Genomic DNA, 14,519 nt, shown 5'->3' on the forward strand with positions numbered 1-14,519 from the left:
ATGAAGACATGGATAACTAGATTTCAGAGAACAAGAGACTTTATTTATGCAGTTAGGAAGAATTCTGAGTCAAAGCATAACCTCGAAAAGCAGGTTGTTTTTAATATGTGTATATACAGGATATATACATTACAGGATGTTGGCAAGACCTTTTTAAAAAAAACTAATCTATTTTATATTTACAACATGCTGTATCAGACATCCAACATTATCTAACGCATTTGTTAAGTACTCTGACATTTTCACTGTTAAAACTGTAGTGTGTTCCAACAGTTAAACACTGTGTAGAAAGGAAGGGCACAATCAAACTGGCTTAATGTTGAACAATGTAACTTTTGGAGGTGAATTACTTCAAATTAAGAAATCACTGTAGAGCTTATTTATAATGTTTACGGTGATTTCTTAATTCGAGGCAATTTGCTTTGAAAAATTACAGTGGCATTACTTTCTAAGATGATTTTGGCCAAGGAACAATAGCCCAAGGATCTGTAACCAGAAAAATGTGCTTATACCATTCAAATGCAAAAACTGGCACTAAATTCACACAGTTTGGCATTCTCTTCAACTATCTTCTCTTTTACAATTGAAGGAAGCATGTTTTTACTCCTGAAGGCTGTGAAGGCCTTGAAAGTCGGTGGCAGTGTATAATGAAACCTACAGGTCAGAAGAAGGGGATTGGAGCAAAGGGGAAATATCTTTTGTGCAAGAGATTTTTGCATTCAAAATACTTACACACCTTTGAGGTCTAATGCCCTCCTAAAGTGGCTTGTTATTAAAATTCAATGTAATAGTGGAGCAACAAATAAGAACAAACTCATTAAAAATTTAGGGCATAATTAGATTTTGTGTAATGCTTGGTCTGAAGATCATGAGCAGTTTAATCAAACCATTAAGAATGTCAGGGCACCAATCCCTTTGCTATGTGGAAACAATATAAATGACACAGTTTCTCTCTCTTTGCTTGACACCTTAGTGGGTTTTTTGTTGCAGAATTTGGGTTGCCTCTATTCTCAAACATATTGGGGGACACAAAACCCTGTTGTTGTTGGGGATTTTTTGAGAGTTATGTGTTGATTTTCTGTCCCAACCTGCTTGCAGGGCCTAATAGAATGTTCTGACTTTTGGGAGAAACTGTCCACTTTGACTTCATATGTTTCCATGAGACTTTTTTCTTTGCCAGGAGGAAGCTTGGAAACCTTGCTGTTCCTGCTGATGAAAAGTGGAAGGCTGTGTTTGAAGAATGCTGGCACCGGCTAGGCTGTGAACAACCAGGCCAGGGGGACAGGTGGAAAGCTTGGGATAACATTGCTGTTGCCCTGACAACCAATCGGCGTCAACACAAAGTCAGGTTAGTTGTGTGGAATGATGTCTTTCAAGCAGCACCAAAAAATTGTAATTCAGAACTCAGTAGTCATTTAAATCCACAATCAGGCATAAATACATTTTATTCCCTCGTGGTCATTGTGGATATATACTAAAATATATGCATCTTGTATGTATGCATAAGTTACATGCACATTTTTAAACTCTGGTTCGTCAACAGTTTCAAAAGCTTTTGTAATCCCAACATATTATCATCTACTAGATAGTGGTAGAATACAAGCATGCTAATGAGGAGCTTTATAATGGGTACTATATTTACATCTGCTGCCCATAATTACTGTATTTAGCCATCGAAAATATTACAGTAACAGTAATTATGTTGAAAGGTAAATGGCTATGAAGCAATATTTTAGTAAAATACGAATATTGGTATCAGATCACAATAAATACCAAGAAAGAGATTATGCCAATTGGTAGAAACTAAGGAAAACTAAATTCTGCAATGGCTCACCCCAAAAAATTGGGAAAGAAACTTCAGTGATGATGTGATAGTAGCAGCCCGTCTTAACGGCTGCCATAGTGGAAGTTCCAGCTCTAATGCTAAAATGATGCAAACCAGTAATTATTTGAGAGAGGAAGTTTGAATCTGGAAAGTACAATAGTTACTGTAAAATTGCAAGTAGTCAATATAGCAAAATGTTTGAGATTATGAGTGAAATACGTTTTTCTGATACACATTTTAAATGTTTCAAGCTTTCCGGTCTTAATGATACATATATCAATTTGAGGAAATTATATTTCCTTCATGGGTTGGAATCCACAGTTATCTTCCATTCAGAGAAAGGATTCATATCTTGAGGGAGCTGTTGTTCATGAAAGTGGAAATTATTTCTACCAATGTGCTCTGCACCCCTTGAAAAATATACTAATTTCTGATTGATCACACCCTTGAGTTAAAGAATCTACCTGATTGTGGAAAGCTATTGTCAGACCCAACCTAGTTTTTTAGTTAGATTTATTTCATTTGACTTTTTACATTTGGTTCATATGTGCTTTCTGTATAAAATTTTCCTATTCCTTCTGTTGTTGCAGTCCAGAACTGTTGAGCAGATCACATGCACAAACCTTGGAAAGCTTGGAGTTCATTCCACAACATGTTGGTGCCTTCACATTGGAAAAGTATGAGAGCATTAAGAAATATCTCATAAAGGTATCCTGATTCTTACTGGATAAGCTATCATACCTGCAGGCCAGGATGGAAGCAATGAGCAGCCAGAACTGTTAGTCATTGTTCAAATTGGGGGGCGGGGGGAAGGTTTCTGTGTTCAGTAAATGTGACATTAATTTTCCGAGCATCTTGATTTGAATTGGAGCTATGAAACCAGCTTTAACCAGCAAATCTGAAGAAGTCTTTCATCCCACTTTAAACAATGGGAATGTTAGTGTATATTTTTCATAGTTGTAGTTGTAGAAGAAGTAGTCGTGTTAGTCTGTGCAAGCATATCAGGCAAAATCCAAACAAACAAAAAGATAAAAATATGTGGCATAGTTAGTCTTTAAGGTGCCATGTTTTTTTTGTCTTTTTAGGTAGGTAGGTAGGTAGGTAGGTATGTATGTATGTATGTATATATGTATGTATTTATTTATTTATTTATTTATTTATTTATTTATTTATTTATTTATTTATTTATTTATTTATTTATTTATTCTATTTATACCCCGCCCATCTGGTATATTCTACCACTCTGGGCGGCTTATTTATTTTTTATTTATTTTTTATTTATTTATTAATTATAAAAATACAAACTTATATTTGCTTTGTTTTGTTTACTGGTTACTGGTATTGTTCCTGACACTATAATCCTGTGTACTTGAAAATAAGCTTTGTTCTCTTCAGTGGTGCTTGCTCTTTAAAGTAGGTGTGGAATTTCAGCTTAAAACGCTAGGTTGGCACTAAAAAGTGAGTTTGACATGAGCAATTAGTTTATTCCTCAAAGGGACAAATCCTTTGGCTTGAAATAAAAATATATGGTTTATTTGTTTATTATTTATTTATTTATTGTTTCAGTTTGATACACCGCACTCACTAGTGCCACAGCACTACTCTCCGTGGCTAACATATATTAGACAAATAATATGACAAAACCGTAACATCTAATCAGGTAAAAACAGAGGGCACCTGAGCATTAATAAAACCGGTGGGAAAGCAAAAAATAACAAAGATATGAACAGCAAATGACTGAATGTAAATGTAGAAGTACCTTGGCTCAACTAGGGTCAGAGTGGAAGGCCTCACTAAAGAGCCATGTTTTTAGTTGCCTCTTAAATGTCACCAGGGAGGGGAGGCCAGGCGAAGCTCCTCCGGGAGCCAATTCCACGAGATGGAGCCACCATGAAGAAGGCCCTATCTCTCGTACAACATTTGTGAGCCTCCCTTGGGGTGGCTACCCAGAGGAGCCTCATTTATGAGGACCCGATGGGTCAGGCAGTTGACCTTGGGGCAAGACACTCCAACAAGTAACCCACCAAAAATTCAGACTATACAATAACCCTCCCAAATCTTTGCTCAGAACATGGGCACAGTAATGCAGGCTGTACTGTACTTTAACTTCCACCCAAAGTAAACACTACAACTTAATCCTTCGGTGTCCTTTTTGACTTATTCTTGTGTAGGCATGTGATACTCCACTGCATCCTTTGGGAAAACTTGTTGAGACTTTAGTAGCTGTATACCGGATGACGTACGTAGGAGTGGGAGCCAATCGGCGATTGTTGCAGGAAGCAGTCAGAGAAATCAAATCTTATCTCAAACGCATCTTCCAGTTGGTCAAGTAAGAAAAAGCAAGATTTTTTTTCAAAATAATATATTGTAAATAGTCTATATTCTTCCTTTCTTTTTGACCAATATTGAAAATAAACACTTGGCTATAGATTATAGTTCATGTTATCTTTCAGTGTTGTAAGCCGCCTTGGGTTCTTTTCAAAGAGAAAGGCGGGGTAAAATATTTTAAATAAATAAAATTTAAATAAATGTCTTGGGTTTTTTTTAAAGGGTATTATCAAGCAGATTACTTGAATTATTGCTAATTTACGTCTTCAGGGTTGCTCAAAGAAAATTGATTTTCAAACATTAGGACTCTTGTAAAGAAATCTTAGGAAATTTTGATGATCAGTACAGTATCTATTTTGGTTTTAAGGTTCTTATTCCCTGATCTTCCTGAAGAGGGCAGTACAATTCCACTTTTGGTAACCAAAACCAAAGGAAGGAGATCTTTCTGTAGTGGAAGAAATGACACAAGATCTGAGTCTCCAGAACCAGGGTATGTAGACAAAATCTCTCTTTTTTTGTTTAGAAATTTCATTCAGGGCCCAGTGTTAGAATTAGTCCAGTGCAAGAGAATGGTAATGTTTGAGGAAGAAAAATCTGAGAAGAAAAAACTTGGCTTTATGTTTACTCTCAAATAAGAGGATAACAAATGATCACAGATTAACATTTCCTTGATGAAAATGGGTGTTTCAAGACACTCAGACACCATGTCAAAAATGAGTAATTGCGTCAGGACTTGGTTTTTTTATCAGCAACAGCATTTGCAAAACAAGCACAAAAACCTGTGCATGGAAGCTTTCTGTTCTGTGAACACCTTATTTATTTATTTATTTATTTATTTATTTATTTATTTATTTATTTATTTATTTATTTATTTATTTATTTATTTATTTATTTATTTATTTATTTATTTGCAGTGGTGCCTCGCACAACGAGCGCCCCGTAGAGTGATGAATTCGCTCTATGAGGACGCTTTTGCAATCGCTAATGCGATCGCACAGCGATGGCCCCAGTGCGCGAAAATCGCAGAGCGAAGGTCGGTAAGTGGTTCGCTTACCGACCTTCGCTTTGCGACCCGCCGATCAGCTGTTCCGCGGCTTCAAAATGGCCGCCGGAACAGCCGAAAGGGCCGGGTGCAGCGTTTTCGCGCCCTTGGTAAGCAAGGGGAGGGCGCGAAAACGCTGCGCGCAGCCATTTCGGATGTTCTGGCAGCGTTTTCGCGCTCTCCCCTTGCTTACTAAGGGCGCGAAAACGCTGCGCCCGGCCCTTTCGGCTGTTCCGGCGGCCATTTTGAAGCCGCGAAACAGCTGATCGCAGCCATTTTCGTGCCCTCGTTCAGCGAGGGGAGGGCGCGAAAATGGCTGCTGGACCCCTGAAGCGTCGCTGAACAGTGAGTTTTCAGCCGATTTGGAACGCATTAAACGATGTTTAATGCCTTCCAATGGGCTTTTCTGCCCCGCTCAGCGATGTTTCACACAGCGAGGGTTAATCCGGGATGGATTAACCTCGCTGTGCGAGGCACCACTGTATTTATTTATTTATTTATTTATTTATTGGACTTATATACCGCCCCATAGCGCTACAAGCACTCTCCGGGCGGTTTACAATTTTTAATTATACAGGCTACACATTGCCCCCCCAGCAAGCTGAGTATTCATTTTACCGACCTCGGAAAGATGGAAGGCTGAGTCAACCTTGAGCCGGCTACCTGGGATTTGAACCCCAGGTCGTGAGCACAGTTTTAGCTGCAGTACAGCGTTTTAACCACTGCGCCACGAGGCTCTTTTGTTTTGGGTGTTTATGCAAATATGGGTTGTCTGGGGGGGGAATACTTCTGTGATTTTTTCCTCTGGAAGGTGCTGCAATCTAAAAAAAAATTCACAAAAACTCATCTCTCCCAGAGAAAGACAACTTTTGCACTTTTCCCCCCTTGCCTATGAAAATGAAATCAGTGACGAAACAGGGCCTCCCCACCTTGAATGAATAAACATAGTTAGGCTCCCCCCTTCCCCCCCCCCCCCCCCAGTTTAATAAAAAATGTAAATACAAATCCAGGATACTATTTGGTCGCGGTAATTTTGTGCAGTCAGCTGAAAATTCAAATACATTAATATCCCCAGCCTCTTTTGCCTTCTGCCTCCTCATCCCATGCTGTTGATAGGGAAGAACGAAAAGGCTTAAATCGTACAACAAAACCTTACTGTAGGTTTGAGTTGGCTTCCATGTGTTCTGTAGGCTGTTAAAAAGATTTCTGTTTCTTTTATACTTTAAGTTACGTGGTCACAAGCTCTGGGTTGCTACTTCCGGTGTTGCTGCCACGACTCTACCCTCCTCTGTTTATGCTGTATGCCTTGGACAACGAACGAGAGGAAGATGTGTACTGGGAGTGCGTTCTGCGCCTGAATAAACAACCGGACACTGCACTTATGAGCTTTTTGGGAGTACAACAGTAAGCATGTTGTTGAAAACAATGATTCCAAAACAGAAACAAAATAAGTAATTTTCCTTCTTCTATTTTTAAACAACAGTTTTTTGGTTACTGTTTTGGTACTAACTGTGACCTCTCAACACTTCAGGGTGATGGAATTATAAAACATTCCTTAAATCTCTCACTTACCTTGAAAGCTCTATTAGGGTCCCGCTAAGGCACTTCCAGTGTGACAGCACGTAACATGGAGACTGAGAGCTTTTAGGAACAATTTGGGCAGAACACTTCTTTGCTGTATTTTTATCTGATTCTATCACATAAATACCTGTGTGCTTAGTTTAATTGAATCTTGCCTTAAGCTGCATCAGTAAGTTCTTGCTTTAAGCCCCCATTGTTTTTTCTGAGTCAAATATGAGGTACTTTCACTTGCCATAGTTTAAAATCACAGGAAGAATAGTGTAGAAAATTAGAATGGTTCTACTTTTTTCCCTGCCTGTAACTGTCCTTGGCACATTTATTTATTTATTTTGTTTACTTCCTCTCTTCTAGCCATCTCTTCTCCATATCTGCAACACTGGCTTCTTGTTCTTCGTGTTGTTGCTGTCTTGTGCCTCCCATTGCCTTGTTTAAGCCTATGTTACTAACTTGCAAGTTCTTCCATTCTCACTTTTCCATCTTAATTAATAAGTTCGCTTTTATTATTGCTGATTTTAGGCTAGTATAGTCAGAAGAAAAAGCATTGTCATGCCCCTCTTAACTGTGGTGGTAGCAGCAGCAAAAGAGATGATAGACATTTGAGAGGACTAGAGGCAGCTTCTTCTTCATGGATTGCTGCCTTGTCGTGGCGAAGGGGCTTGAGTAACTCAGAGAAACTATGGGCTATGCCGTGCAGGGACACCCAAGATGGACAGGACATAGTGGAGAGTTCCGACTAAACGCAATCCACCTGGAGTAGGAAATGGCAAGCCACTCCAGTATCTTTGCCAAGAACGCCCCATGATCAGAAACAAAAGGCTAAAAGATATGACGCTGGAAGATGGGCCCCTCAGGTCGGAAGGCGTCCAACATGCTACTGAGGAAGAGCGGAGGACAAGTACAAGTAGCTCCAGAGCTAATGAAGTGGTTGGGCCAAAGCCGAAAGGACGCTCAGCTGTGGACGTGCCTGGAAGTGAAAGGAAAATCCAATGCTGCAAAGAAGAATACTGCATAGGAACCTGGAATGTAAGATCTATGAACGTTGGGAAGCTGGAGGTGGTCAAACAGAAGATGGCAAGAATAAACATCGACATCCTGGGCATCAGTGAACGAAAATGGACAGGAATGGGCGAACTCAGCTCAGATGATTATCATATCTACTATTGTGGACAAGAATCCCGTAGAAGGAATGGAGTAGCCCTCATAGTCAACAAAAGAGTGGGAAAAGCTGTAATGGGATACAATCTCAAAAATGATAGAATGATGTCAATACGAATCCAAGGCAGACCATTCAACATCACAATAATCCAAGTTTATGCACCAACCAGCATTGCTGAGGAGACTGAAATTGAACAATTCTATGAAGATTTACAACACCTTCTAGAACTGACACCAAAGAAAGATGTTCTTCTCATTCTAGGGGACTGGAATGCTAAAGTAGGGAGCCAAGAGATAAAAGGAACAACAGGGAAGTTTGGCCTTGGAGTTCAGAACGAAGCAGGACAAAGGCTAATAGAGTTTTGTCAAGAGAATAAGCTGGTCATCACAAACACTCTTTTCCAACAACACAAGAGGCGACTCTATACATGGAAATCACCAGATGGGCAATATCGAAATCAGATTGATTATATTCTCTGCAGCCAAAGATGGAGAAGCTCTATACAGTCAGCAAAAACAAGACCTGGAGCTGACTGCGGTTCTGATCATCAGCTTCTCATAGCAAAATTCAAGCTTACACTGAAGAGATTAGGAAAAACCACTGGGCCACTCAGGTATAATCTAAACCAAATCCCTTATGAATACACAGTGGAAGTAAAGAACAGATTTAAGGAACTAGATTTGGTGGACAGAATGCCTGAAGAACTTTGGATAGAGGCTCGTAACATTGTCCAGGAGGCAGCAACGAAAACCATCCCAAAGAAAAGGAAATGCAAGAAAGCAAAGTGGCTGTCCAACGAGGCCTTAGAAATAGCAGAGAGGAGAAGGGAAGCAAAATGCAAGGGAGATAGGGAAAGTTACAGAAACTTGAATTCAGACTTCCAAAGAATAGCAAGGAGAGACAAGAGGGCCTTCTTAAATGAACAATGCAAAGAAATAGAGGAAGATAACAGAAAAGGAAAGACCAGAGATCTGTTCAGGAAAATTGGACATATTAGAGGAACATTTTGCGCAAAGATGAACATGATAAAAGACAAAAATGGGAGGGACCTAACAGAAGCAGAAGACGTCAAGAAGAGGTGGCAAGAATACACAGAGGAATTATATCAGAAAGATGTGGATATCCCGGACAACCCAGACAATGTAGTTGCTGACCTTGAGCCAGACATCCTGGAGAGCGAAGTCAAGTGGGCCTTAGAAAGCCTGGCTAACAACAAGGCCAGTGGAGGTGATGGCATTCCAGTTGAACTATTTAAAATCTTGAAAGATGATGCTGTTAAGGTGCTACATTCAATATGCCAGCAAGTTTGGAAAACTCAACAGTGGCCAGAGGATTGGAAAAGATCAGTCTACATCCCAATCCCAAAGAAAGGCAGTGCCAAAGAATGCTCCAATTACCGTACAATTGCACTCATTTCGCACGCTAGCAAGGTTATGCTCAAAATCCTACAAGGTAGGCTTCAGCAGTATGTGGACCGAGAACTCCCAGAAGTACAAGCTGGATTCCGAAGAGGCAGAGGAACTCGAGACCAAATTGCTAACTTGTGCTGGATTATGGAGAAAGCCAGAGAGTTCCAGAAAAATATCTACTTCTGCTTCATTGACTATGCGAAAGCCTTTGACTGTGTGGACCACAGCAAACTATGGCAAGTTCTTAAAGAAATGGGAGTGCCTGACCACTTTATCTGTCTCCTGAGAAACCTATATGTGGGACAGGAAGCAACAGTTAGAACTGGTCATGGAACAACTGAGTGGTTCAAAATTGGGAAAGGAGTACGGCAAGGCTGTATATTGTCCCCCAGCTTATTTAACTTATATGCAGAATACATCATGCGGAAGACTGGACTGGAAGAAACCCAAGCCGGAATTAAGATTGCCGGAAGAAATATCAACAACCTCCGATATGCAGATGATACCACTCTGATGGCGGAAAGTGAGGAGGAATTAAAGAACCTTGTAATGAGAGTGAAAGAGGAGAGTGCAAAAAACGGTCTGAAACTCAACATCAAAAAACTAAGATCATGGCCACTGGTCCCATCACCTCCTGGGAAATAGAAGGGGAAGATATGGAGGCAGTGTCAAATTTTATCTTCCTGGGCTCCATGATCACTGCAGATGGAGACAGCAGCCCTGAAATTAAAAGGCGCCTTCTTCTTGGGAGGAAAGCAATGACAAATCTGGACAGCATCTTGAAAAGCAGAGACATCACCTTGCCAACAAAAGTCCGAATAGTCAAAGCTATGGTTTTTCCTGTCGTGATGTATGGAAGTGAGAGCTGGACCATAAAGAAAGCAGACCGCCGAAGAATTGATGCCTTTGAATTGTGGTGCTGGAGGAGGCTCTTGAGAATCCCCTGGACAGCAAGGAGAACAAACCTATCAGTTCTAAAGGAAATCAACCCTGAGTGCTCACTGGAAGGACAGATCCTGAAGCTGAGGCTCCAGTACTTTGGCCATCTAATGAGAAGAAAAGACTCCCTGGAAAAGACCCTGATGCTGGGAAAGTGTGATGGCAAGAGGAGAAGGGGACGACCGAGGATGAGATGGCTGGACAGTGTCTGCGAAGCAACCAACATGAACCTGACACAACTCCGGGAGGCAGTAGAAGACAGGAGGGCCTGGCGTGCTCTGGTCCATGGGGTCACGAAGAGTCGGACACGACTAAACGACTAAACACAACAGAGAGGCAGCTGCATATCATCTTGAACCGGGTTGCCTCTGAATCATCATGAACTCCAGCCATGCCCTTGGGACCGAGGAGCTGCTGAGCAGCAGTTGAGGCATCTCTGGAGATTGGAGGGAATTTTGATCTGAGAGTATCTTGATTTTTGGAACTACTCCTGATCTCCCTGCTGACTCCGTCTCTACAGTGGTTGCTTTCAGATTTATTGGTTGGCCCTGCTTTGCATAAATTGGCTCTTTCTCAATGAATCTTAATGTGTATATTTATGAAGAGTCCTTCTTATTGTTGTTTACTCGTTAAGTCATGTCCAACTCTTCGTGACCCCATGAACCAGAGCGTGCCAGGCCCTCCTGTCTTCCACTGCCTCCCATAGTTGGGTCAAATTCATGTTGGTTGCTTCGATGACACTGTCCAACAATCCTGTCCTCTGTCGTCCCCTTCTCCTCTTGCCTTCACACTTTCCCAACATCAGGGTCTTTTCCAGGGAGTCTTCTCTTCTCATGAGATAGCCAAAGTATTGGAGCCTTAGCTTCAGAATCTGTCCTTCCAGTGAGCACTCAGGGTTAATTTCCTTCAAAATGGATAGGTTTGTTCTCTTTACAGTCCAGGGGACTTCTTCTCCAGCACCACAATTCAAAAGCATCAATTTTTCGGCAGTCAGCCTCTTTTATGGTCCAGCTCTCACTTCCATACATTGCTACTGGAAAAACAATAGCCTTGATTATGCGGACCTTTGTCGGCAAGGTGATGTCTCTACTTTTAAAGATGCTGTCTAGGTTTGTCATCGCTTTCCTCCCAAGAAGCAGGCGTCCTTTAATTTCGTGGCTGCTGTCACCATCTGCAGTGATCACGGAGCCCAAGAAAGTAAAATCTGTTACTGCCTCCATATCTTCCCCTTCTATTTACCAGGTGACGGAACCAGTGGCTATGATCTAATTTTTTTTAATGTTGAGCTTCCAACCATTTTTGCTCTCTCCTCTTTCACTCTCATTAAGAGGTTCTTTAATTCTTCCTCACATTCTGCCAGTGGTATCATCTGCATATCTGAGGATGTTGATATTTCTTCTGGCAATTTTAATTCCAGTGTGGAATTCATCCAGTTCTGCCTTTCACATTTTTCATATAAGTTAAATAAGCAGGGGGACAATATACAGCCTGGTCTTACTCCTTTCCCAATTTTGAAGCAATCAGTTGTTCCATATCCATTTCTGTTGCTTCCTGTCCCACGTATAGATTTCTCAGGAGACAGATAAGGTGGTGAGGCACTCCCATTTCTTTAAGGACTTGCCATAGTTTGTTGTGGTCCACATAGTCAAAGGCTTTTGCATAGTGAATGAAGCAGAAGTAGATGTTTTTCTAGAACTCTCTGGCTTTCTCCATAATCCAGCGCATGTTAGCAATTTGGTCTCAAGTTCCTCTGCCCCTTTGAAATCCAGCTTGTACTTCTGGGAGTTCTCCGTCCACATACTGCTGAAGCCTACCTTGTAGGAATTTTGAGCATAACCTTGCTAGCATGTGAAATTAGCCCTGCGGTATCTTAAAGGCTAGCACATTTTATTTGGGATATGCTTTCTTGGACTGCTTTCTAAGTACTAGTTTTAAGCTATAAAGACCAAAATGGCTTGGCTCCAAGTAATCTCAAGTACTGCGTTTCCCTATATGAACCTGCTTGAGTGTTAAGATCATCAGGTGAGGCCTTTCTCTTGGTCCTACCACCCTCACAGCCATGTTTGGTGATGACTCAGGAGAGGCCTTTCTGTGCCACCACTCCCAGACTCTGGAACTCCCTCTCACAGGAGGCCAGACTGGCCCCATCTTTGCTGTCCTTCCACAAGTAGGTGGAGACCTTTCCCTTCAGACAAGCTTTCCCTTAGTGGCTGGCTACCAGACTGAGGTTTTTTTTAATGGATTCTTATACTGTTTTTAGTGTAATTTTTAAAAATCCATTTTAGTATTTGTATATTTACTGTTTTTAGCTTTAAATATTGTCTTTTAATGATGCAAGATGCCTTGGGTCCTTTTTAGGGAAAAAGGTGGGGAAAAACATTTTAAATAAATAAACTATATTTATGGTGCTTTTTCTAGGAAATTTTGGCCAACAACTACATCTATCCTGGGAGAAAACAAAAAGGTACTTTTCATTCATAGGATGTTTACATCGGTTTTTCTTTGGTAAACTTTTAGCTTTGAAAAGGAAAACTAGAGGGCATGTGTGTGTCATTTTTAAAGCATGTGTTCTGGTTACCTTTTTAAAACATTCCATAATATCAGTCATTTTTGTAATGTACACTTATTCTTTCACAGATTTCTGTGAAAGAAAAATAAACGTATTCTCGTGGCATAACTCTGTTCATTAATTAATTAGAGCTTAGCTGATCTACCAGATAAACTGAAACATTGCCAGCCTGATCAAAACAATTGATATTCCATTTTCTCCTTTAAAAGAAGCTTCTCTAAATTGGAATGAATGTAATGATTGAACAATCATGGTACTGAAAGGCAAGTCTTAATCCAGCATCTCTGTTTGCCAGATGGGCAACCTTAGTTATTTGGTTGTATACAGTCCCTTGTTAGAGATGAAACTGGCAGTAATTCTTGCTTTTCATTTGTAGGTACTTCCAAATACAAAAGATGCCTGCTTTGCTTCAGCTGTGGAATGCTTACAACAGATCAGGTAATCTCAAATCAGGAGGTGTTTGTTTGTTTGTTTTTCATCTTCCAGTCCTTTCATCACAAAACTTAGGGGATGCTTCTTGTCTTTTAATGAAATAGGACAGCTTTTGCTTGGTGGCCTTTGTCTTAGTTTGTGTCTGACCGGAGCTCTTAGACTGATTTATGATTTTCTAGCTACAGAATCCGAGATGAAATGGAACTCAGTATCCATTGTTTAACTTCCTTATTGAAATCTGTTTCATGAATTTATTTTATGGGCACAGTGCATTTAGTTCAGCACTGAGAATACAAGGTATATGTCTACAAATCAATATGAAGTGTGAATAAAGAGTTGGAGGACTAGTTCAGGAGGCTGGACTTGAGAACCTGTGGGTGTCTCTTCTAGACATAAGACATAAGAAATTTATTTGTCATTGCGCTCACAAGTGGGTGCAACGAAATGAGGTGCTCTTCCCCAAAGTAAAACTGGACAACACTACAAAAAAAGTTAAAATATACACAACTTTCACCATCCAAATATAGATACCCCGTTTTCTCTCAGCAATTTAAATTCCACCAAAAACCTATGGCCCCGCATTTAAACTCAATACTGCACTTGGGTAAAAACTGTTCTTGAATCTGCTTGTCCTTGCTTTCAATACCCTGAATCTCCTTCCTGATGGTAATAATTTAAAGAGCTGATGTCCCGGATGAGAGGAGTCTTTCAGTATGTTAGATATCTTCCTCTTACATCTGTTCTTATACAATTCTTCCAAAGAGGGGAGTGAACAGCCAATGATGTTTTGGGCCGTTTTAATCACCCTTTGAATTGCCTTTTTCTCTGCCACTGTGCAGCTCGTGAACCATACACAGAGACAGTAGGATAATATGCTCTCAATCGAACTCCGATAGAAGGTGATCAACAAACTCTCAGTCAATTGTTGCTTTCTAAGAATCCTTAGAAAATACAACCGTTGTTGTGCCTTCCTGATTAACGCAGCGGTGTTTGCACTCCAAGTCAGGTCATTTGTTATGATAGTCCCAAGAAACTTATATTCAACCACCTGTTCCACACAAACTCCATCTATATACAGTGGCTGAATGTCTGCTCTTTTTTTCCTATAGTCCACTATGAATTCCTTGGTTTTTTGGATGTTAAATAAAAGATTGTTTTTTTTGCACCAGCGGGATAGCTGTAATACCTCGTCCCGATACGCATACTCATCATCCCCAGAGATAAGTCCTACTAGTGTA

General features: G+C 40.5%; 1 protein-coding gene across 3 annotated transcripts in view; it reads left to right on the top strand.

The window, feature by feature from the left end:
* Window positions 1-14,519, top strand: part of ALS2 (alsin Rho guanine nucleotide exchange factor ALS2) — a 91,005-nt gene that overhangs the window by 62,813 nt on the left and 13,673 nt on the right. For 2 of the 3 annotated variants that reach the window (XM_020814474.3, XM_072978760.2), the window contains exons 25-31: window positions 1,181-1,348; window positions 2,416-2,533; window positions 3,997-4,154; window positions 4,521-4,643; window positions 6,423-6,599; window positions 12,699-12,744; window positions 13,226-13,287. In XM_020814474.3, coding sequence (XP_020670133.3) covers window positions 1,181-1,348; window positions 2,416-2,533; window positions 3,997-4,154; window positions 4,521-4,643; window positions 6,423-6,599; window positions 12,699-12,744; window positions 13,226-13,287 — 852 coding nt within the window. Of the gene's footprint in view, window positions 1-1,180; window positions 1,349-2,415; window positions 2,534-3,996; window positions 4,155-4,520; window positions 4,644-6,422; window positions 6,647-12,698; window positions 12,745-13,225; window positions 13,288-14,519 lie in introns of those variants that run through there. The other variant, XR_013538282.1, reaches the window with a different exon arrangement.

Source organism: Pogona vitticeps, chromosome 1 (assembly GCF_051106095.1).
Source record: "Pogona vitticeps strain Pit_001003342236 chromosome 1, PviZW2.1, whole genome shotgun sequence".
Classification (NCBI taxonomy): Eukaryota; Metazoa; Chordata; class Lepidosauria; order Squamata; family Agamidae; genus Pogona; species Pogona vitticeps.